Source organism: Stegodyphus dumicola, chromosome X1 (genome assembly GCF_044657685.1).
Source record: "Stegodyphus dumicola isolate Sdum_Otavi_A_Nest chromosome X1, ASM4465768v1".
NCBI lineage: Eukaryota > Metazoa > Arthropoda > Arachnida > Araneae > Eresidae > Stegodyphus > Stegodyphus dumicola.
Window position 1 is genome coordinate 82,992,258 of NC_140780.1, and position 27,111 is coordinate 83,019,368.

General features: G+C 32.8%; 1 protein-coding gene across 5 annotated transcripts in view; it reads right to left on the bottom strand.

The window, feature by feature from the left end:
* The window catches only part of LOC118199148 (putative tRNA (uracil-O(2)-)-methyltransferase), a 107,777-nt gene extending 91,312 nt beyond the window's left edge, over positions 1 to 16,465 (bottom strand). Inside the window, exons 1-2 of one of the 5 annotated variants that reach the window (XR_015038673.1) lie at positions 16,018 to 16,464; positions 10,588 to 10,994 (exon numbers count right to left, since the gene is read on the bottom strand). Coding sequence is in view for 4 of the 5 variants with exons in the window: in XM_085808039.1 (XP_085664165.1) it covers positions 10,588 to 10,994; positions 16,018 to 16,061 (451 nt within the window). In the remaining variant the exon portion in view is untranslated. Of the gene's footprint in view, positions 1 to 10,587; positions 10,995 to 15,956 lie in introns of all 5 variants that reach the window. The other 4 variants (XM_085808039.1, XM_085808040.1, XM_085808042.1 and 1 more) reach the window with 4 other exon arrangements.
* Between the last annotated feature and the right edge of the window lie 10,646 nt (positions 16,466 to 27,111).

Consider the following 27,111-nt stretch of genomic DNA (forward strand, 5'->3'; position numbering starts at 1 on the left):
TGCGTACTTCATCTTCAAACTTGTCAACCTCTCCACAATGTACCTATGGGGGTTTACTTGATCTAGTAAAAGCCAAATAGTCCACCCACCCCCGACAGACGTGAAACAAATTATCGCTATGTGTTAAACTCAGACAAAGGTTTAAATAAACCTCTTATTTAAAAAGAACTTAGACCATAAAAGCATGTTCTGATGCTAACAAAATAAATTACAGCTCGTGATGATGTAATTAAACAAGAACAGTCAAATTCAAACTAAAAATGTGGACTAGTGGTCAAAGCCTATACAATTTAATTTTAATATATGCTGGCTCAGTAACTCTATCATATGAGGAAACAAAAATGGGAAATTATAGTAAAGGCTCAAATTATAAACAACTGGGTAATTTACATAATAACTGTACATATCTTTGAAGAATAATTTTCTTTATGTATTCAGTGTCTTTCTTCAATACATTTGCTTTTCATTTAAAATTTTTTGGATTTAATTAAGGATTTCTGTTATTTAAAAAAAACTAAATGCATTTAAACTGTATAGAAAAAGCTGCTAATTTTATTTCTTTAGTAATATGAACATTCATAAGAAATATATATGGTAAGGGACAGTTAAGAGATGGTGTGGTAGAATTTTTAGAATTTAGTGACACATCGAGCGACAAAAATCTAGAAATAGAAAAATTTTTAGAATTTAGAGCTGGCATTGGAAGCACAATTCAGAAAGGTTGCAGAATTTAGGATCCACAGAGATTGCATCAGGTTGGAAAATGCCTACCCCCCAGCCCTGTGTATAATGCTTTAAGACATATTAGATGAATCTTTTAAATTATCAATTTTCAATTTCTTCATTAATAAAAAAATTCCTTTCTATAATGCCTGTCCATGTGCTAATATTTGAAGCTTTTTTGATATTTTCCATACTTGTGTTTAGCAAAAAGTAGAGAAAATAAAGGGAAGATAAAAACGTTAAGAAAAAGACTTCTGGTATTAAAACTTTCCGTAAAATACATCCATTACATATTAGTCGTATTTTTCTGGAATCTTCTAGAATCGTGGGTCTATAAATTATGCCTTCATATTCTTCTAAACTTTCCAAGCTGCAATGTCTAAAATTCAAAAGAAAAATTACCCTTATCAATTATGTAACAACTAATTATGTATCAACTATGTCTGTCCAAAATATGTCTTTTTTTTTTTTTTTTTTTTTTTTTTTTTTTTTTTTTTTTTTAAGGGCAGACATATTTTGGAGGGGGGAAAAACCAGAGGAAAAAAGTACAAAATTAATTTTATAGAGAAAACTGATGCATATACTGAGAATTCTGAATATTCTGAGAAAATTACATGTGGGAAAAACTCTTACCATGAAAAAATTAAAAAGCCATTTTTAATTAATTACACAGCTAATTTTGCTTTTGCTAAAAACTATTTCATAAATTATGCTTTATAGCATTACAGCTTGTTTGTTTTTAAATTCAAAATAATGCACAATAAGCTGCCAAAATAGAACTTCCATAATATGACAGTAAAAAATTAAAATATTTTATTTTAATGTTATTTTTTCAATATAATTTCAATATATTACAATTATTTTAATGAAATTTATCAATGTTACAATGTTTAAAAAAAAAATTTCCCAGATCTCAGAATTAAAACTTTCTAAAGAAGCTGATCTTAAAATTGCCAAAGAACCATTTAATAAAAGGATTCACATCCAAAAGCAAAAAATTGTTTAGAAACTTGAAATGCTTATGTTTCACTTCTTGCTTAGAAACTTAAGTATCTCACCATTTATATTAGAAACAGGAACAAATTATAATCCATGAACCCATTCACCCATTCAAATTTAACCATATATATCAGTGAATCGCCAAAAACTATTCCTCCAAAATGCTAATTCACACTCAAAATGGCAGTCGAAAAAACAGACAGACATTTCTGATGATTAAAATTAAGGACCTTCTGCCGATTTTGGCCAAAATTAAGGACTAAAATGCAATTGCAAAAAAAACTACACACTTTTAAGGGCTCTTAAGGACCTTACAAACCCTGTTCCTGCATTAATCACACGGGAAAATTAAGCAAGTGTTTAAATTGACATTAGGTTTATAATACAAGATGAGGTGTCAAAATAATACAGCAATTTTAAATGTTCAGCTGAGAATTCAGCAGAAGATATTTAATCTGAACCTTATTCTGTCAAAGACCATTCTAAAGAATCTTCTCACCAATATGAATAACCACTTTGCAGAGACATTCTATACCCAAATTAATATGTTTTTAGTCATCCCACATGTTCTCCAGATTTGTCTCCTTCGCATTTCCTTTCCCCAAAACTAAAACTGTCTCTCATTTTTTTTAATATGGAAAAGACAAAAAGAAAACAATAAATATTCTTAGAGGAATGTCAAAACCAGCTCTCTACAAGCCTTCTCTGTCATTACCTGTTGTACAGTCAAAAGTATAATCCGGACGTCCATAATCTGGAATGATCTATAATCCGGACCTCAAAGCTACAAACTTTCTGCGCACGCGTTTACGCATGTGCATATGCATTTACGCATGCATATTTAATGTAAAACAAACGGTATTATCTATTTATCTATTTCAGTTAATGTTGAGATTGCATTGTTCCTTAATCTTCGAATTGGATCCGGCTCATTATTATTATTATTATTATTATTATTTGCAGACTGTTAGAGCAATTTTATAAAAGTAAGTTGAACTTTCGATTATGTCAAAAAGAATTTCAGATTCTGGAGCTGCCAAAGGATCTACAAAGCGAAAGCATGTTTCGATGTCCATCAAACAAAAAGTGGAATTGCTGCAAAAAATAAATAAAGGCATATCCTTTGTTTCTCTAACCATTCCGAAATCTGTTTATCAATTTCACACTGCTCTGCGGAGGGGGGGGGGACATCGTGGCGCGCAATGAACTGGAAGTTGATCTGTCAGCACTGTCCTTATCTTCAGGGTAGACGTTTTTATTTTATTCGGCTTATAATGCCTTACTAAATGTCGTATTTCATCTCGATGTACTCCGTCTGATATGATTTAAATCAAATTCCTCGTTATTATGAATATCACAAATACACATCAAATAGTTTTCTGGTTGCAACTTTCTGATTTCGACTATGCGTAATGTATGCTTTACGCATGCGCGCATTGAAAGAAATGTTTAATTATGTAAACAAATAAATATTAAGCTTTTTTTTTGTAAATTTTGATACCCTTTAGATCATAATTGCTCTTATTTCATAAATTACGGTTTCATATTTTTAATTTCATAATTTCTAATAATGCCATCTTACCAGATTTAAATTGATAATCTATAATCCGGAAAAACCGATAATCCGGAATCGCCGAAGTCCTGACGAGTCCAGATTAAAGACTTTTGACTGTACTTGCATTAAGGCAGAAAGTTTCACCAGTGTGAGCTCGATACCCTATTTTTTTTATGCACTCTGATTACTTAATTACCACAGAGTGAGTATACACTAAACTTCAATAACTTCAGCCTTGGTAAGTCTTCAATTTGGTAAAAATATATTTACAGGTGCCCCTTGGTGGAAATTGGCAATTTTTGTCCGTACATGGTCACAGTGACTGAATATTTTGGCCTTGGGCCAAAAATCGCCACTACACAAAGCCAAAATAACAAGCTGTATAAACTCGGTATCCATGTACACATCAGCTTATTTTCATTTTAAAAAAAAAAATCATCAGAGAATTGCACAAACTTGGCATTATGCACTCCCTTGACTTTGCCCATATATACATCAATCTATTTTTCACTTAAATCAAAGGAGCAGTCAGTTCTACACTAGAGTCAAACAAAAAATATATATTCTCATTAAACTACATTTTAAATTAAAAAATGAAATAACATAAAAAAGTAAATTCATCTTAGCCTTGCACAAACAAAATATCCACTTACCTTATTTAGGAATTTCTAGTCAAATAAAATTCCTTAACAGCATCCAAAAACTTGCTAAAATTATCTGAACTAGAATCTGTATACTGGCATCACAACATAAATTCACAAAAATAAGAGTAAAAAATATCCTCCGTAGTACTGGTATCCTCCGAAATTCGACCATTGCATTTCTTTCGTACAAACAGGACACTTATAATGGCTACTTAAGTAAACCTTCATTTATACACCAGTCAATTAATGCTTTTTTTTCCTTTTTGTTCCAAATCATATAGAAATTCAAATTAATCTTGCCACATTCAGCCATTTTACCATGTAAGCCACAAAATAACCAATGTATTTCCTACCCAACATTCAACACGCAAACACACTTACAAATCTCTTCCCATCAATCAAATTCACTGCAATCACGAAACCAATTACATCAAAATAGGGTTTCCATAACATTCAACTACTCACGTTACCATAAATGAAACAACTTAGTGATAATCCAAGGGGCACCCTTAAATATATTCTTACCCTGAATTTTCAACAAAACGGTTGTTGGAACTAGGTATTCGAATGCAAGTTGAAGTGAATATCAAAGCATGTATTTTTGATAAACGAACTAATTCAAGGTCGAATTTCCAGTATTTTTCTTTTTCAGGAGGAGGAGTTTGTTCATCTTTGGCTCATTGAAACTTAACTATTTTTGGACTAATACTTTGCTTTTTTCCATAAAAACAAAAATCTTATGCATGCTATACACATTTCATAGCACATAATTTCAAATTAAAATTTAAGCTAAAATTTAAGCATAATTTAAACTTTAAGAGTTTGACAGTTTGGATTATATTCCACCTTTTAGCAAAAATACATGAAGCATAAATTTTTACGTTAATCCTCTTACAATGAATATTTCAAGTAGCTAGTTTTCTCTCATACTATTACAGATTATGTAAAAACATATACTCTTTAATATGGAAATTATTTGCCCCAAAATTGTTAAAATCTTATGATTTAGATTGTTTGCACTCAAGATTGGGTCACTTGGTGGGATAGAATAAACACTGTCTCCTGCTGAGCAGAAAAGTTTGGGAATACTTCGTCATTTGCTAAAAATATTTTTTAACTCAAATGTCTATCCTTTGGCTTTTACTTTATTTACAGCTAAAATGTATAGAAAATTAAAAGCAATCTCCCTGAAAATGCAACTGAAATTTTAAAAGAATCTGAGAAGAATACAAAATTTATAGAAATGTAAAGATAAAAAAATCATAATATTCTTGCATTAACACTGAAAACAAATATACAAGAAGAAATGTAGAAACAAATTTAGAAGGAAAGACAGAAATTAGAAGAGAGAACAACAATTTGATATCCATTTAAAAAAAGTTGTGTTTTCAAAGGAACATAACCTGGAGGTTTATACCATATTTTGCTAATGTTTTTTTGCATAGTGCAGTGCATCAAATATACCAGCAAAGGAGCCTGTGGTAACGGGACCGGGAGGAAATATTGACAAGTGAAGGTAAAAGGTGACTATTTTTCAAATGAATGGTTGTGTGTTTATTCTGCCTTCAGCCTCCGTGGGTGCAGGTCGCTCTTCTGCTGCTCTCATGGTGAGCCATGATCTTATGCCAAACCATGATGTTCTTCCTCCGGATAAAAGTTTTTCCGATTGCAGTGCGCCTATGGATGACAGTGAGAATGATATGATGACCGCTATGGAACATGGACCACCTGATGATGATTGACCCGACTATGAAGCACAACTTGCTCAACTAAATATGCAGATTATGATATTGGAATCTACAATCAAAACAACCAAGGATACAAAAAAGCAATTCGATGCCGCCAGGCCAATCACCGCTCCAGATACTTACACCGAAGTTATGGCAAAGATGCTTCGAGAAGACACCTTACAGAAGGATTATCTCATAGTAAGCGAGATCTTTTAATTTCTCAGTGTGATAAACCTTCCCCTTCTAAACTGAATAGAAATGTTAGCTTGCATCAATTAAAAAGAAAACAACAGGATAACTCTGATCTCTCAGATGATAATTCAACTCAAAATGATGGATTCCTTAAACCCACGCATGTAGCTAAAATTGGTAAAAAAGATCATATAGCAAAAAATCCTATAACCATAAGTAATAAATTTAACGTTCTAAACGCAGATAATGCTAAATATAATTGAGATAATCAAAATATTCAAAATAGTCAACCCGCAGACCCTGAAGAACAAACTCCCCTGCCACCTAAGGAAAAATAAGCACCCCCAATCATGATTAAGTCTCCAGATAACATTAAGCAAAACGTTTACTTAAAACAACTCGCCACCCAGACATCCTCCAAATTCTACAGTAAAGCTAGCAGCAAATTTCTCAAAGTTTTTCCAAACACCTCAGATGACTACAGAACACTCACCACTTAGCTCAAAAATCACTCAGTCGAACATTATCTCATCAAAGCACAATATAAAAAAACCTATCAAAGTTGTAATTCAAGGATTACCAATCGATATGAACACCACAGAAATTAGCAACATTCTAACAGAGCTAGGATACAAAATACACAAAGTAGTTCAAATGACACGATTACGAATACGACAACCCATGCCATTATTCTAAGCGCAACTTCTACCCACACCCAACATCGACTCTATGCATAACATCACTCATTTTCTCATTATTCATAGTTGAAATTCAAAGATACATCAACAAAAACCTCATTCTACATTGCCACAATTCTCAAAAATAGCATCACTCCTCTGAAAATTATTTTCATGCACCATGCTGCGTTAAATGCACAGGAGATCACAAAACTTCACTCTGCCCTAAAAAAGGTTTCCTAGAAAATCCCATATGTGTTATTGTAGTTATTCTCACCCCGCGTCTTATCGTGGTTGTTTAAAGTTCCCGAAACCTAAAAATTCAAGCACTAATCAGTGCAAAAAAAATCTTACTTGGAAGTAATACAAAATTTACCACAAAGTGATAAGTCTCAGCAGTCAGAAACTAACTTAAATCAGCCTAGCAATACTCCCACTACATCCAAACCTAATCCTACTAAAAAATTCTCAAACAACTCCCCTTCAGTCTTTCTGGAATTTTTTAATGCAATAAAAGAACTTGAAGTTATTTTCAGCATTCAGCTATTCAAATTAACACTTCTCATCAGTCAGAAGCTAAATGAGATAAGAAACGCAAAAACAGTCATAGAGAAAATTTATAACATTTTTCTAATCCTTGAAGAAGCAAGTAATCCAAATTCTAAATAATTAAATACTCAAACAAATAGTTTATTCAATAAATATCTTTCAATTGTAACTCCTCATTAATTAACTTAAACTTAATAACTCCACCTTCTCAGGCTAATCCCTCCCTCTCCCCCCTCCCCTTACTTTCGGCTATCTTTCAAAATTGTATAGCAATGAAAAGAGCCCTCCTGCACACTGAGTATTTCTCGCCCACCTATCACTTTCTTTCTCGCTGGCCCAAGACTGCTCCGACTCTTCCCCAGTTTCAAGGTCTGCTGAAACGACCAATAGGTGGCACCAGTTATGCCATTCTTATGCTCTCTATCCAGCTACGCACTCAAATACAGCTATATTCCGAAATTATTATCGTACGTCTAATGTGCCTCAGTGCTCAATGTAGAAATTTTGTCAACAACATCGACTTTCCTGTTCACATTAATCTGGACTTGCATCTTATTTTTCCAGAACTATGTTTGTCAACGTTTGAAAAATATTAAATTGCTGATCTACTGGGATAGGTTTTTAACCAGGTTCACTGAACCTTTGGTTCACCGAGGAATGGCTGTGTAAATTTCAGTTAGATCGTAGAACGTCATATCATACCACAAACAGATGATTTCAAGATGGCTCAGTCGAATTAGTTGAAGATTCAAGAATTTATCGAAGCATGTATACGGATATCACCTAAAGACTTCTTTTCCTACTGGTGAAACCACTTTCCTTTCATCTTTAGCCTTTAAAATGCCTAGCATCTAAAGACATTCAGTATCATAGTAAAAGCTGCTTTGCTATTTTACGCTGAACGAATACTAACAAAACAGAATGGAAAACCTTAAATAAATGTCAGAAATACCAAGATGTTTGAAAAATGTTTGTGGTATATAGCAAACAAGAAAAAAAGGTGGTTGATTTTTTAATAATTGCAAAATGCCTGAGGAAAAACACGGCATTAAGAAGAAAAAAATTTTTTTGCATAATAATTTTCAATTTAAGTATTTTTAAATCATATGCTATTTCTTGAGATTTTAAAATTTGATTAAAATATGAATAACATTTTAAGAAACTAAAAGTCAGATGATAAAACTGATTAAAGCAATATATGCAACTCATCCTAAATTAAACTGATGGTTACACATCTTTTCTGAATCGCCTATTGAAAGGAATGTCATTAACTGTGCATTAATGTATTTTCTCTTTCAATATATGCAGTTTTAAAATGCATTACAGTCTGGGCAGAGCCACACAAAGGCAGGGACATATGGGGCAGTTGCCCCGGGCCCCCACATCAGAGCGGGGGCCTCAAATCAAATAGAAAGTTTATTATAAAAATTTAAACACCTCCATAAAGTTTAACTCTTCATTACTGAAGCAGATGGGTGCCCCCAAGGAAGTTTTTGTCCCTGGCCACAGTTAGGTTGTGTCGGGCCCTGAGTCTGAGTCACAAAGTATTCTTTCAAAAGACATGCAATTCAAATAAATATAATCAAATTCTTGAAAATTTATATTAATAAATATAGTTAAAATATGCAGTTTAAATGAATAAATAGAAAATTTTAAAACAACTAATTAATGAAACCATGCAACTCAAACAATTAAAATGAAATTCTGAAAAGGAAAAATTACCTAAAAATAACAACTGTAATTAAAAAATATAATATAAAGAAAATTATTTAAAAGAATAAGTGATGCACCTTTTTCATCATTTATATCTTTCAAATAATTTTCTTTTATTAACTTTCACTTGTGCACTATGAAAGGAAAAAGAAAACAGGTTACCATAAATTACGAATTCCGCCAAGGGAATTATTCTTGGTGCAAACTGAAAACAGTTATGCCCACATAATTTTTTTAATTTCTCAGCAAATTTCTCGCCACATTTTACAAAATTTACTATTTAGGCATAATTAGAGTCGTAGAATCAAAATGTGGAAAACAAATCTGTGTGTCACTTCAGAAAAAGTTACATTTTGTGTCAAAATACCTATGTTCAATGATTATATAAATCTAATATATATCTTAAGTTGCGCTTTCGAGACGGGGAAAATGCAAATTAAATTTGCTCAATTGGCCCAGTAGAATGGAAAACACACAACTGTCCTTTTCTTTGTGTGTGTGTGTGTATATGCAGAGTGTATTATTGAACTGTTTTAACTTAAAAACAGTCACCCAGACAGTATGGTGGTTAGGGGAGCATACTACAGTACCTAAGGGACCGAGTTCGAATCCCAGAGAAGACAGAGATGTTTGCAAATGTATAGTGTCGATGTGCAAAAAATCGGCACTACACAAAGCCAAAATAAGAAGTCAAAGAATTGCACAAACTCGATATCCATGTACCACTAAAGATCGACAAAGGGCACCTGTAAATATATTTTTACCTACAATTATTCTTGTCAAAGATGGAGAGATAATCACAGAGTATTGTTTTTGTGTTTTTATTTATTAATTAGTGTGCTTTCTTGATTATTAGAAATTTCGTAGGTAATTTTATTATTTAGTTCATTGTTTTAATTTGTTGATAGAAATATTTACAGATAATACTGAAGTTATTGCTAGCTTTGTCTATAGTAGTGATGATAATTTTTTTTTTTTTTTTTTTAGTTCTTTCACCTTTTTGTAAAGTTCATTTTAAGTATAATTTGCATTACTGTAATTGCAAAAATGAAGTTTATTAATATTCCTTTTAATGCTGCCCTGTGCTTGGCGCTTCCATTCTGCAAAAAGAATTAAAAGGAAAAAACTGCTTGCAAGCTTGAACTAATTATATATTGGTTAATGTTGTGAATAATTTTCTAAAATTGGGTTTTTGCTGGGATTAATTAATTCTGAATTTAGTTCCAAATTTTTTAAATTCTTAAGCTGCTTGCTTTCAAGCTCTGGCAATAATGGGCTTGTGCTGCTGTACAATGTATTTTTCATAACATGGCAGAAACAAGGAGGGTCAATAACTGGATCACCGTTGTGGTTGTTTAATATCACCCCCTTTTTTTTACCCTGTATGTGAAACAAATTTTGGCATCAGAATCATTGATAAAGAAATTTTCTTTTTGTTCTGTCTAAGAATTTTGCTAAATTTTAGGACAAGATACTTCCATGTACTTATTAACTACCTACAAAATTTAATATTACTATTATATACTATATATAACAAATAAGTATGTTTCCATATCATTTTTTATTCAATTTTGTATCTTTTTAACATTTTGCATCTTTTTTAATGCAATGCTTACTATATGTTTATTAGACATTGCTTGATTCCTCATTAAGTCATTGGAGAACTTGTAAATAAAATTTCTGATACAATTACTATAATTATTAACATCGGATCTTACGAAACTGGAACAGAAAAAATATATTGTAAGGGATTTTTTATTTAAGAAACTGAAAATATATTGCATAAAATGTAAAAATAATATTACCTATTGCAATAACTTCCAAAACTTCATGAAATTTATCCAAATTTCTTGGAAGCAGTTTTCTAAAAATGAATATAGCAGAATTTTCACTCTTTTCACATTCTGGAATTTCTTGTTTATAAGAGGTTATTTTCTTTATGTGAAAATATTCATTCTTAAATACTGCTTCAATGTCTCTCATTGAAACTTCATAAAGTGCTAATAATTCAAATAATATATCTTCCATACTGAACGTATCTTTGCCAGAAATCATCCATATTTCCAATACCTCAACTGCCAACAGTTTACGATTTATAATATGCGGTCTCTCAATCCAAACATTTATTCCACTCCAGAAGTTAAATGTAGATGATTCACTGTTAACAGTTTGTTCATGTACTTTTATCCAGTTACTTTCCATATTACAGCATCTTAAAAAAATAATTCAGTATTAAAACACACGAAATGAAACTTGAAGTAAATTTTGGATATTTTTACTTTTATGTTGATCAACAATTTTCCACCTTTAAATAATCTGGGATTCAAAGAAAAGCCGCACCATGAATATAATATTAAATTTGCAAAGAACATCTATTAACTATTACACACACACACACAAAACTTTGGAATTCATTCAGCTCAAGTTTTTTGTTACTCATAAATTTAATACAACCTTAATATCACAAATAAGGAAAAGCTGATAACTACACCAGATTTCTGAATATAAGTAAATCAGTGCATAAACTAAGAAGCAATAAAAAATGGGTTTAAGTCAATGCATAAACTGAGATGCAATAATAAAAGGCTGTTTACTCTAAAAGACATTTTGGTTGATCTTTACAATATGGTAACTGGTAGTTTGGCGACATTTTGGAGGCGATAAAGGTTACTACCTGGGACTTTGGTAATAATGTGAGCAGTACTCAGTTCCGATTACGCATTATTTTGTGTGAGGGAAATGAGAGATCATGGGATATGTCATGTGATATTAATGGACGAATTACGGTTCTTTAATCGGAAAAGGGGGGAAATCGGGAAAAAATCTGGAAATTTCGTATTTGGCTTTATTCTGTGTTGTGTGAAACAGTGTTCGTGAATTTTTGAATCCCATGGCCGTAACTAAAGTGAATTCGAAATGGGTATTTATGTATGTATTAATTTAATGTATGTGCTCATTTATATTTTAAGTAGTGTTTTTGAATTTAATTATATTTTAATTAAATGATAGTTATTTTGTGAATTTTATGTTTGTAGGAATTTGGTATACGTTTTAGTTGAAGTAAACGTGCATGGAAATAATTTAAATATCTAAGTATTTGTAATGGTTGCGGTATGAATTCGTTGGTGACGTGTATAATGTAATAGATGATTTAGAGGTAAAAGTTTTTGGATATTTTATTTATTTTATATGTGGAAATGTTCATATTTGGAAAGGGTAAATACTTTTTCGCGATCAGGTAATTTCATATATGTTCTTTTTACCGGGTTTAAAGATTGAGAAAATTGTCACGTATTTTCGTGAAATTTTTCTAATTTATGAGAAAAAAGCAGTGTACATGGATATAGTGAAGAGTGTGAGCAATGCCATTTTTGTGCAATTCTGGGATGTTTTTTTAAGTAAAAATAAGTCGGCGTGTACATGGTTTAGTAATATTTTAATTAAATGATAGTTATTTTGTGAATTTTATGTTTGTAGGAATTTGGTATACGTTTAAGTTGAAGTAAACGCGGATGGAAATAATTTAAATATTTGATACTAAGTATTTGTAATGCTTGCGGTATGAATTCGTTGGTAACGTGTATAATGTAATAGATGATTTAGAGGTAAAAGTTTTTGGATATTTTATTTATTTTATATGTGGAAATGTTCATATTTGGAAAGGGTAAATACTTTTTCGCGATCAGGTAATTTCATATATGTTCTTTTTACCGGGTTTAAAGATTGAGAAAATTGTCATGTATTTTCGTGAAATTTTTCTAATTTATGAGAAAAAAGCAGTGTACATGGATATAGTGAAGAGTGTGAGCAATGCCATTTTTGTGCAATTCTGGGATGTTTTTTTTAAGTAAAAATAAGTCGGCGTGTACATGGTTTATGTGTATGTGTTATTTTGAAAAACGCGTAAGGAGTATGGTATTGTGCACTTTTCCCCAATTTTGCAGTGAATATTTGTCATGATTAAGCAGTTTTGTTAGATAAAATTTCTAGTATAAGTGTAATTCGGCTAGTAGATTGTTGGAAGAAGTGTTCAGTAGATAAAAAGAAAAGAAACATGTCTTTACTTCGTGAAGACAAAATGGCGGCGGGGAAAAAAATAGAGGGTTGCTGTAGGAGAGTTGGTCGCCAAAAAATCGCCAAGTTACCATAATGTAAAGATCAACCGACATTTTTCTTTCAAAATCAGCTGTTATACAAGTTACAATGTTTTAATGTTAAATGTACATTTTTCATCATATATAACTGACAGTGGCTTAGCTAGGATTCCAGGGCTTGGGGACAACTGAAGAATTTGTGCCCCTTTCTGTGTGCCAAGAATAGAAAACATTTCATTAAAAAATTTTGCAGCATCAATTGGGCGCTGCCTGGATGCTGCGCCCCCCTCGCCCCATCCTAGCTACGCCACTGATAACTGATATATGTATATAAGACAAATATTACAACAAAATGCATAACAAATTACTAAAAATAAAGGTAGCACTTCTGCAGAGAACCCGGTAAATGTAAACATCACCAACTTTGGCCGTAATAGTTCAAACCTGGTAACCCATCGGATTTATCCAATAAAGGAAGCACTTCCACAGAGAACCCAGTAAATGTAAACATCGCCAACTTTGGCCGTAATAGTTCAAACCTGGTAACCCATTGGATTTATCCTATTCGCTTGTTCGAAGTTTGCAACCATTCCTCTTGCGTTTATTTTGTTGAATTTTAACAATTTTGTTGAACAATATATTTAATGCATATAATAATAGAAATAAATTATGAAACACGAATATAGATCATAATTGGAACAAAAAGCTACGAAAGTTGCAGACAGGGTGCAAAAAGCGTATGGGATTCGAACTCACGACCCCAAAAGTTAACTATTGTTACCGTCAGCTTTACCACTGAGCTAGCATCACACGATAGTCTTAATGCATATTTTGTTTTATATACATCATCAAGTAAATCAATTCTTAAAACTAAATTCTTTGGTCTTATTTCAGTGTGCTATCATCTAAAAAATTCACCAGAGTTTGTTCTTCAGCTTCTAGTACTTACTAGTAAAAAACTTCAGCTTCTAGTATGGAAGCACGTCCACAGAGAACCTGGTAAATGTAAACACGCCAACTTTTGGCGATAATAGTTCAAACCTGGTAACCCAGCAGATTTATCCTATTCGCATGTTCGAAGTTTGCAACCATTCCTCTCGCTTTCATTTTGTTGAATTATCACTGTCGTTGTTCACATTTGCAGATTTATATTATTCTTCTCTTATTTATTATTATTTTTTCTGAATTTTTTAACAACGAATAGATAGAAATATTTTCGTAGATAGATGCCAGTTCTCCGTTCGGGATGAAAGAAGGGGTGAATGCTAATTTGTAACACGGCTGTTCACGTTGTGTTCTTAATTATTAACAGCTCTAAGAACCATGAAGTTTCCAACGTCTAAAATAATTTGTTTTCATAGACCGCAAAAATGTGCATGTGCATTTTATATAATGCTTTTATTTTTATTATTGGTTATTGTCATCTAAAATTATGAGAATAAATCAATTTTTATGGCGTAAAATTTTAACAAGATAATATATTGTTAATGCTTTTCTAACAATAACCTTTCAGAGGATGGCAGGTGTGACATAAATAGATGATTAAATTGAAATAAAACATATTATTGATTATCTAAGATAACAGAATAGTTTGATGCATCACCATGGTCATCAAAATTAGCAAATCACTGCTGGTATAAGGAATGTATTGTTTTCTGTGTTAACTGGAATTTAAGACAAATTTTTTTCGTATATCACGTTTAACCAGTTAATTTCAGTATAAAAATAATAATTTATATTTTTAAATTGAATTTTTATTTCTGCTATAAATGCTCATATATTGTCTTATGCTTAATAATATATTCTTGTCTGTGCTAACTTGAATTTAATACAAATTTATTTTCGTACATCACGTTTAACCGGTTAGTTTTACATGTACATGCTTACTATCTGCGAATTTTTACTACCATATATTGTTTATATATTGTTTTGTCTGCTAACTTGAATTTACATGCACTAAAAATCACGTTTACGGCTCGGCTCATCGTCGATGAACCGCGAGCTTGGCGAGTAAAAATGCAACGCACCAACAGGTTCTTTCCCAAAGCGCCAACGGGTTCTCTGCAGATGAAAACCCAAAAGAAAATTTAAAGCATTAATAAGAATTGTTTGTTATTACACATACTATTATTTACGAATGATGAGTTTAAATAACGTTAAATGCACTTAAAATCTAAATACAAAGAAATCTGAATTCCATGTGCATGTAAATATATATTCATATTAGTATAAAATTTTATTGAAAGTCTATTATATGTGCAGTTACAGTAAAATCTTAGTATACGGTGCACCCTTGGTGCGATTTTGAAAATTATCGCCAACACCAAAAATGACCCAAAATCGTCTATGTATATACTATACACTATGTACTATCACTACATACATAGTATATGCTATGTATAACTATATATATTCTTTGAAGAACCCGTTTACTACTCATCGTATATGTCTCCTTTTTACTACTCATTACATAAAGTCGCCAAAAGTAACCAAATCCCGTGTGCACCAGATACTAGGATTAAACCGCAGTTACCATTTGTAGTTCTTAAAAAAGTGATAACAAGAGACATATTTATCATCATATAACTGTCATGAATAAAAGTATATCATACATATGATAAATTTTAATATTTCTTGTTGCATATACTTAAGTTTCCAAGACAAAAATGAAATTTAAAACATAAATTTAGGGATTTCTCTAATGAAACCTAGTACTAAATCTCGTACTGGTGATAAAGTATCCTTAAAATTTTTCTGAACTGGAGTACATTTGCCAGGAAACTTTACTTTTTTAAAAAATACTTTATCATATGTTTCTCTATTTCCAACTATATTAGGAATGCAGGTATGCACTGCCGGAGAAGTTCTGGCTACAGCTAATTTTGCACAATTTAGTAACAAGGATTACAAAGATGTACTAAGCAGATAGATAGAAATCTGTATGACCATTAGTCATTTAAAACAAGAAAAGCATTTGCTTCACTACTATTACTTCTCCGAACTATTTACTTCTCTTGCAAAAATCGAATAATTCAATCAATTTTTGAAAAATATATATTAAAACTGAGAGGGTGATATACATATGGTAAAGGTAAATATCTGATGTGGCCTATTAAGAAATACTTGTATTTTCAGGCATACATTAATTGCACTATAAATTTCCGCAAGGAAAGATCTGCAACCATGCTATCCTCACATACTTTTAAAAATGCGGGGTATGTCCACAAGAGTATACAGATGGCCGTAACGCACACGCTTCACGGTAAAATAGAACACATGGAAAAACAATTTTACTAATAGATCTCGCCAAACAGATGTGAAAAAGCCGCCAAAGGGGTTGTTCGTCGAACGATTAGCGGAACCACAGCAAAAGTGCCAGACGCCCAACAAGTCGCTCAGAGATACTTTTATAACATCTGCGCGTTCCGACCAGGCACAAAGAAATGTTTGTTTACAATTTTACAACTATCCTGATAGATAACGAAAGCTTCAAATCTTTATGTCATTTTTGGGGCTATCCTTCTCTTTAAGTACACAGAGATATGTTTTTAAATCTGAGAAAAAAAAAAAATCCGAGAATTGCACTGACTCGGCACGTTGGAAACACCAACTATCTACCAAACGAAATTCCTCGTTGTTCCCTTTAGAGATTTTCGGCAAGATTATGTATTCTTCCAGAAATTTTAGCGCAATTTTGTCCACTGCTGGCAAATTTAGCAAGCGCATTATATAAAATTAAATTTAAGGCAAAATACCACGATTTGCTTGTAAAATTCATTGGAACTTGGAGAACAACAAAAGAACGCATATAAAAGTGGCGACGTTACTGAAAGATTGTAAAGAGCATCATTGCCTATAGAATGTTTGAGTTTAATATATTCAGCAAATTTTCAGACCTTCTACTAACGTGATTGCGATAACACGTGAGTACCGCAAATGAAATAACCACTAAATTTTTATATGTCAGTTTAACAATTACACAATTGCAGCCAAGTAGAAAGTAAGGAATTCAGAAGAGAGGGCAATTGCGTTTGCTCTTGAAAAGGTTCTATCGTCGATGGTGGAGAGTATTGTTTCTGATGCTCGTCTTCAGGTAGCCATCGAAGCGAATGAGCCTGACACCGTGGAACTTGCTTCGGCCAGTACAGGTGTTAATGCTCTACAAGTAAATTGTGTCGGACGAAATAATGAAAATTATGATTGTGATTGATGATAATATTGAAGCAATTGAACTGTGCGCTAAATTCGGATTTGATGCTCTCAGTTCTTCAATTATTGGGAAATCTATTGACAATGAACCTAATATGTACACGGGACTTCGAAAATATGCAGTGAACATTTACAATTATTCTGAAGAGGGAAATGCTGTGAGAAACTGCCTGCTTTCCAAAATGGACTATGATGCTCTGGACTTAATCCATGCAGAGCTGGGGCCCACCAGCGGCCGAGCGGTAAAATCGCTGAACACTGGTAGTTCGGTCCGAGGTTCGAATCCCTCGAACGGGTTGGCTGCATGGGCGTTTTCGTATTTTTCGTGCAATATGTATACGAGCCAGTTTCCCTTAGAAAGTCCTCCACGAAGGCATCCCTCCCCTTAGGCAGATAGCCCTGGTGTGCTTTGCCGTATTCTCAATAAACCAAACCAAGCCAAACATGCAGAACTGGTTTTCTATATTATTTGCAACGAAATTAAGGCTTTAAGCATGATTAGAAGAGGCATGGTGAATCATTCATTTACCGCAGATGTGGGAATCATCAATATGAGGCTTTTGGAGATCAACAACCCCGACAAGTGTTTTCAAGGTAAATGGAATTTTCATAGGCAAAATGCTAATGATAATACTATAAATATTTATAACATCCTTGCTAATCTTGCAAATATAAGAAACATCTATGTGAATGGTAATAGCAGTATAAACGATTCTAGTTGCAGTGACGTAGGTAACAGTGCTATAAATCGTTCCAGTTACTCTAATGTATGTAAAAATACTCCGGTTAATAGCTCCAATGTAAATGCAAAAAGGTCAATTAAAATGACATAATTAGTCCCGCCCATGATGGTGTCAAAAGAAAAGGCTCAAACAATTTGTCCTAAAATGCCCATGGTTCGAATACACGTAACTCTGAGTCAATTTTTGTAAAACGCTAGGAACCGAAGTAGACTGGCAAAACTTGTTAGCAGCTAGTTACAGCGCATTCACTGATCTCTTTCAAATCTTCAAAGATTTCAATGACCTCTGAAATGTAGTTTCATTAATTAGTATCATGAGAAGAATAACTAACCACATGCACGAAGTGCATGCTGCCAGCAATTCAATACATAATATTTTTTCCCAGTGGCAGATTGTGAACAATTACAAATATAACCCAGTCCATTAATCTATACAACGCCGGAAATGATTGTCTTTTTATTATGGAAGAACCTAATAGTTGGATCACCATCGCCTTTTCGATGAAGAGACGGACAATTACAGCCATGCCTTCTCTGGGATTCGAACCCAGGCCCTTCGGCATCGCAGTCAGCTTCCCTGACCACCATACCGACTGGGCGGCTTTCAATAGATAAATTATTTGTATTATTTTCTGTATTCAAAGATGTAACGAGAGCTATTAGTGTAAATAATTATAATAATTTAAACTCTTTATATATTGTAACGTGGAATGCAAGCGGTTTATCATGGAAACTCAATGAACTTCGTGACTTTGCACATAAATACACTGCAACAGAGTGAGAGACACACAAATCTGGACCATCGAGTAACCCGTAAATAGTTTTTATGTACACATAGCCCGAAAGTGATCCCGGAAGGCGGAAACCGTCGAAAACAAACTTTTAAATTATTTAATACATAGCAATTATACAGCCTGAAACAGACAGACTTGACAATAGTCTTACAGTTCCTGCTGAGCCTGAGCGGATCACCTTATAGACAATTTTTATCACTGTGAAGGCAGATAATCCTTCACAGTGATTAGCACACAGAACATTCACAGTGATTTGGATAATCTCCCTCATACTCTCCACTCCCAACAAATGAACGTTACGAGTTGCCAGGTCAGGAAGGGTGTCGAGACCGATTAGTAAGGAAAGTGAGGTAGCTGTCTCTTCTTTTGCCGTCTCTCACCCATCTCGAGGGACGACCCATGAAGGTGCAACTGAATGCAGTCGCAACTTACTATTCCTGCAAGAAACCATGCTTAGGTTAACAGCAATAGCCGGTATTTGCATGTAACAGACTTATAGATCCGTCAGAACTACAGCTCATTGTCAAAGAATGGATGGTAGGGCCCTTCTTAGGTATTTCATCCCCCATTACCAGTCAAAATATCACAGCTTTCCGCCATTGATGCCCCAGCTATTAACTTCATTTGCATGCAGTTTTATTTCTACTTATGTAGCTTATAGATCACAGTCACAACATGTAACCTCTAATCTCGAGGTAATATGTTTACTTTCACTCAATAATCGAGTCATAATAGGTTGAGACTTAATGCACAAAGCTACGCGTGAAGCTGCTATAATTCTAACGCCATAGGACTCATTGCATTCGGTTTGGAACAAACTGAGAGAACAAGCATAGCAACTACATCCACTCTTACATGATATAAACCTAGGTCCAGTGGTATTATAGTCTTCCTGTTGCGAAATGCTAGTTATGCACTAGACATCTCTGTACTTGGTGGAATATCCTGAACCCTAATTAAATCTGTCTGGACATTAGTGGTTATATAGCTCCAAATTACGGAGCCTTTATTACCAATTGGCAATCTTTCGCCAAAGCTGTACATATTCAGTCTACACTCCGAACGACACATTCAGGGAATGATGTGGTGAGCTTGGTCAAGCAGTTCACTGACGACATCATCACATCTTATGAACACGAGGGTACGTAGTTGCCCAAGCAAATGATTAGTCGAACTCCAGATCTAAAAAGACTCATTCAGCAAGACGTAAATGGCAATAAACCAGACTTTCCAAAGACAAGAGAATTTAACAGACTTCAAAGTACTGTCAGCTCCCTCATGAAATTGCAGGTACATCAAAGCTGGACGAAGTACATCAGTTCTCTCAGTGACGATACTAGCTATGTATCGCGTACTGTAGCATGACAAATGAAGAGCTACAATGCCATTCCGCTCTTTAATGGTTCCCCGAGGATCCATTAGATTAAGATTGAGAAGGGTGAAATCTTACTTATGCATTTGGAATCTCAGTTTTGCACAAACAACATTCAAGCACCAGGTCTCAAGCACTTTCCTCAATTTCCAACAAACCCATACGCAAACAATATTAGTCCACTAAATAATAACTGATAATTAGTCTTTGTGTTTGTTATATTTCTTACTCTTTCGCACTTCTGACTACTTGTGTGATTGTTTTATATAAACTCTTTTGCCAGTGATTATCCCCCTCATAATTATTTTGAACTTCATATAATTTATCCAAGAGCTGCCACAGAACTTTATCTGCACTAAATTCGTGTAATTCTCTCAAATACTTACGCAGAACTTTCTCGCAACTGCGATTTTGTTATCAAATTACTCAGCTCGTTCCGCCACGCGTCCAAAATTATTCTGCTCCTAAGTCTGAAATTTTTGGGATTATGAGTTTTGTTACATCTCAAATTACTCAGTTTTTTTAATTCGCAATTTGCAGTGTGTTTCAAAGTTGGTTGGACAAGTCCAAGCCGTAGGGTAATAACTGCGCTCCTCCTGAGACGGCAGAGGCAAATAGTATTTCTCAACAAGAAAACTTTTTCGAGAAATTCTCTCAAGAGAACTCCGTCGAGAAACTCTCTCAAGAAAAGGTAATATTCGATGCATGAAAGGATTTAAATTTGAATTAATTACCTAAAGATGTGATGAAGAAGAACAGAACGAAATCAGTATTTGTCATTAATTTATTCATCAATATTTAGCATTAATAAATAAATAAATAGTGTATGCATCAACAGCTACAACATATAAGCAGTCGAAACGTAGTAATCATTTAAACAATACAAGCAAATATTTAATAAAGAAATTAAAAAAAATTCGCTTGACAAATAAAAAAATGGAGACTAGAAACTCACGTGCAAACTAGAAACTCACGTGCAGATATGCCGAATGCAATTGACGCAAACGACGCCAAATTTAGCCCAGAACATGTAATCACCTTGAATTTGGCATCAAAGATTGCTGTACATTTCCCATTGCGGATCTGCGCAAAATAGAGCTACTAGAGATACAGGCTGACTCGTCAGCCATTTTGAATCTAAGCTTTAGGGTTGCAATTTAGGTATGGAGCGGCAACTTTGGCTCTTTAGCGCTGTCCGCTAAAATTTAACATTCTAGAGAATCCAAATTTCAGCTTTTTTCTGCACTCCTATAAAGATGTGTGGCTTTTTCCCCTTCTTTTGTCTGAAGTGCAGATTCTTTCTCGTATTTTTTTTTAATTGCCAAATTTATCGTATTATTCAAGTTATTTTAAAAGTTTCTAAAACATTTTCACATATCATATTTCAAATTTGTATTTTTAGTTAAAAATACTTTCTTTTTGAATTCCTTTATTGAATTTTCAATTTTTTCTTTTAAATACACGCATAATGTTATTCATCTCAAAATGTATTTTTTGACTAGAGCTTTCCCTCAACCACATTCTTAATATGGTTGAGGGAACCACCATTAATTTAGGACAAGATTTAATCTTTAATTCTTGTTTTTTATTTTTAATATGTTATTTGAATTTTGCTCACATGGAATCAAACGTCTATTACTGTAGTAAATTTGTTAAAAATGTTATTTTGTGTGTGTTTCCAGAAAAAGCTGCTAAACACTTTATGATTTTAAATACTGATTCAGGATATACACCTTTAAATTATAATGCTTTTAGAATGAAGTGCAGAATGCTATAAAAATTACTTCAATGCTCAGATGACTGTGGGATTCATAGATTTAATAGAGTAAAAAATTCCATTAAATATATATATATAATAATAAAGAACAATATATATATTGTTGTTCTTTATTTAGCTAAAAACAATATTAAAATAATACACACACAAATAAATAAAAATAAAGATAATACCTTTACATACAGAATTTACAGATACTATTTACTTATAAGTTTATTTGTTGTTGATAGTTACTTTTTATTACACTTGGAAAAATTATACTTACATACATATGCTCTTAATATTACACGTATCTGAATATTTAAATGATAATTCCATAACATAATAAGATTCAATCTATATCACAGCAAAGACAATACTTAAATCACAGTTCTTTTTATTAATTAATTTGCATAAGTAAAAACATAAAAATATTATTTAGCTTCAAATCTATAAAATAAGTCCTCTAGTAACAAACATATGACAAACACATATAGTGAAAATAAAGATAAATAAATAAAAATGTTTTGCTTTTTTGTCTAATGTAGTGCAATTCAGTCTATTATATTCAAATTTTATTAAAACATACTGCAGTAATTGAATTTTTTCCATTATACATCAAACAGCTTTATATAGAATGATATTATATTAGTTTTACTTTTAAAACTATTGGGTTGGAGGGAAAGTTCTGTCGTATTTTAAAGAAAATATTTGAATTCATTTATAAAAATATGTGTTTAATATTAATCAATTATATATGCTCCGTTATTTGTTACAACCTGTTGCCATCTTCCAGGTAACCTGTAAATTCCTGTTTTGTAGAAGTTCTCATCCATGGAGTTAAAATAGTCAGCAACTGCCTTAGAAACACTTTCAAAAGACTTGAATTTTTTTCCCGTTAGATAATTTTGCAGAGATCTGAACAGGTAATAATCAGAGGGTGCAATGTCAGGTGAATACGGGGGGTGACTAAGGATTTCCCATCCTAACGCATTCAGTTTTTGTAGTGTCACCACTGCAGTATGTGGGCGAGCATTATCGTGATGGAACACTATTCCTTTTCTGGACGCTAATGCTGGCCTTTCTTCTTTGATAGCTGCATTCAATTTATCCAGCTGATTGCAGTACAGATCCGCGTTGATGTTTTTTCCCTGTTTCAGCAACTCGTAATACACTAGACCTTTCCTGTCCCACCACAAACAAAGCAGTACTTTTCGTTGATGGATACTTGGTTTTGGAACTGTTGCTGATGATGTTCCTGGTTTGCAGTAAGATTTTTTTCTTTTAATATTCTCGTAAAGAATCCACTTTTCATCTCCAGTAACCAGCCTATCCAAAAACGGCTCCACATTGTGTCTAATCAGATGTGATGAACATATTCTTACACGATCAGACAAATTCTTTTCCGTTAATTCATGTGGAACCCAAAAACTTTGCTTTAACACAAACCCAAGAGATTTAATGTGATCTCCAACAGTTGTATGATGAATGCCAAACTCTTCTGCAATTTCTCGACTTGTTAAACGTGGATTATTTTCCAACATGGATCGCAAAACATCATTATCGATCTTGGATGGTCGTCCAGATCGAACACTTTCTTTGAGGCTCAGGTCCCCGGAACGAAATTTGCTAAACCATCTTTGACAAGTACGAACATTTACAATATCTTTTCCAAAAACCGCACATAAATTTTTACATGCAACAGATGCGTTGCTTCCTTTTTGGAATTCATATAAAATGCAGTGTAATAAATGCACTTTATCTGCCGACATGTTTTTCCCTTTAAATATTACAAGTAAATGATGAATGGTAAAAAAGGGCACCTTTTATATTATACAGCAGCTAAAAAAAAAAAAAAAAAAAAAAAAAAAAAAAAATCCGATTGATTCACTAGCCAGATGTTTTTTTTTATTTACAAGAAAAATCACCTGCCTATTTAAAATACTTCCCTCCAACCCGATAATATAATATAATTAATTGTCATTTATATGCGGAGATGTCTGAATAAATGCAAAAAACCATCTGAATAAATCTTAGCCAACACTATTCAGATAGTATTCTTGTTTTCAAGGTATATAATTTTTATTTTGTTCTTTTTCCATTAAATAAGCTAACCTAAGAGACTTATTTCATTTATATATATCTCATTGATATATTATAAATATAGCTTAAACATGTTTTATGTGCATACTCAAAGGGGTGGGAAGTAAGCCTTGATTCAAAATCTGTTTTAAAGCAATAAGTAAATAAATAAAATACACTGGTTCTATTAGAATGTCAAAAAATACTGTTATGTATTCTATAAACAAATCCAAATTATCACATCATATTACATAACCCTGGTACAAAAGAAGAAATGTCGGATTAGGAACATACTCTATTTATTTGGTAACAAAGAAGAGTAAAACATATGCAACATCACATTATAAAAAATCCTGCAAGCCATTACAATACTATAAGACATTGATTAGTAAGGTAAACATCAGTTGATCATTCTTTCACAACAGCAATAAATGTTTCATTCAAAATTCCTAATAACATGCCAAAACAGATTCACAATTGATGCCTCATTTAAGGTCACACAAAAGTAAATCCGATTTAGCTGACTATGAGATCTTCTATTGCAGAGGACTTTGTAAGGAGAACTGGCTTGTACTCACATTACACATGGGGAAAACCCACAAAAAAACCAACCATGCAGCCAGCCTGTTCGGAAATAGAACAGAAGATGGAACTCCCAGCATTAAGTAACTTTAACCATTCAGCCTAGTTATTATTCGAAGAGACAAGCAGAAATTTTTCAGTGACAACTACTCTACTTTTTTACAGACAGAACTGAACAGCAAAAACTTCTTAAACTCTTGATTAGATTCTAATTTACTTTCTTCCTTTTAAAAGCAGGAGATGCAAAACTTTGCCGCTGCTGCCTTTTATTTTGAAGAAGCTTCTTGAGACCAATTCCACGGGCAGTCAAATAATATTTTATTATCTTTATTTTGATATTGCAACAGGAGGGAATATTTACCTTGCCTGCTTTCTTACAAATCATATTAACAAATTCCACATCCATAATTACATTTCCATGTATTATTTTGTTTCGAAAATTTTGAATTATTTTTTCACACAGAAGGCACAATTTAAAAATTTCTGGAGAAGGACATTTAAGCCCACCTAAATTTGCAAAATTAATTATGTACTGCTTATTTTCATCAATGGAAGGAGTATTTTGCTCACAAACTAAGAGAAACTGTGAGCATGAATTACAAGCATTTTTCAAAACAGAATTTATTGCAGCTCCTGCAATATAACAGATGTTATTTTCCTCACTAAGGGTGAGATTCTGTAGAGATATGTCAGAAACTTCTGGTATGGTAACAGGCTCTAAAGCTTTTTTCTCCTTCGGAAATTCAAATTCATCTTTCGCATAGTTTAATAAATAAATATCTGAATCAGTAGCATAACTGGAGTTCTTAATGTGAGATATAAACTGAGATAAACAGATAAGCTTTAATGCTTTCACAGCTTGCAAAGCACTTGGCCTCAAACCAGCTTTTCTGCGTATCTGAGAAAATACATTTTCTAGAGCATCTTGTGTCAATCTGCTGGTCAAAATAAACTGAAAATCATTCAGAAAACAGGCCTCTGCTAACTGTATGGCTGATAAAGTAGAGAGAATCAAACCAGTATGTAATGGTTTCCACCCTTTACCAATTTCTATAAGCTGTATAACATTAATAAATTCAAAAAGTAACTCAATTTTTTTGGTTTTATTTGTCACAGAAATTGAGTTCTTTCTACATCTAGAGGATAGCATTTGAAACCACTGACATATAAATCTTATCCACCATACTGTTATAAGAGCATTAGGGCTTATCTCTTTTAAAGCTACTGCCTTCTCCAATCCCACAGCTGTTTTAATTAAAAAAAAACCTCACAGCAGAAGCAACATTCATTTTATCAAAATGTGAGGGGAAGAGGTCTTCTTTACTGAGATGATGCATAGTTCTCAAACCATAATTTTGGTTTGTTTCAGTAAACCAGATATCTTTTAATAAATCCTGCAGATACATGCAAAGTAATGAAATTTTCTTTACTGCAAACATAACTCGGCAGTTTTATACTATGATTAAGAGTTGCAGACCAGAGATTTTTTAAAAGATGTGGCACATCTGCAAATACATAAATAATTTTGCCCTTAATTTCAGTAGTGAAATTATTTCTTTGGTTTCGAGAAACAAATATTCCCAAAGAATTCCACAGGCTTCTATTTACTGCTGCCATATCGCTAACAATACCAACAACATTAAATCCAACCGAAATGACAGCTTCGATAACATTGACAAGTTGTTTCAGCTGGCATCCTGTTACCTGTCCAGTTATCTCATGGGCAACCACTTGCTTCCATTTCAGCTTCAGACCTCTTAGTAAAATAACTAAATAGTGATTTCCTGCACCCTTTTGATTTCCTAATGTACATTTACCAATAAATTTATGTTTTGAAATATCAAAATCAGGATTGCCAGAAATCTCCATTTCATCCAATGATAAAATACAGTCTTTATCACTAGCATTCATTTTTTCTCCTTTAATTTTCAAAAGTTCAATCATGTCACTGATGACTCCAAATTCATTTCAAGACCTTGAAGTCTTTTATTTAAAGTGCTGTATGAAGGCACAGGAAAACCTATTCTGTGCAAGTAATTATAACCATGCTTGCCCAAGGCAAATCTAACTTTGAGGCCTTTTATTATTCCCTCCTTAGACCATTTTGCAATGCTTGTACGAGGAATTTTCAATATTGCTATTTGTTCATCTGAATGAAATGTTTTCACTCCTTTCAGCAATTCCTCATGCTGTACTTGAAGGTCATGAAGTTGAATTTCAGTGCTATGCCATTTTTTTAAAACATTAATTTCATTTTTTTTGGTTGCTGTAAGTTCTTTCAGTAATATTTTGTTCTGGCATTGCAGAAGCTAGATCAATTCAGTCTGCTGTTTTATAAAAGTCCTTAAAAGAACATCCTGGAATAAAGAAAAAATCTATATGAATAATCATATATAAATCATATATAAGGGGGGGAACACAACAAACAAAAAAGATCTGAAAGGTTTCAGATTTTAAATTACACCCAAAGGGGCTTTTTTTAACATTTTGTGTTTTACCTTTATTTATTAAATATCAAGTTTTTTGCACTTAAACTATAAAATTCAGTTCAACAGCAATATTGCAAGATAATTTTAAAATGAGCATATCTTCAGAATTCCCGATTCATTGTCTCACGCGCTGGAGATAAAAGTGTCTTTTCTGTAAAACATTGCCATTGCTCGCTTTGAAATCCTCAAGTTTGTTAATCAAAAATTCG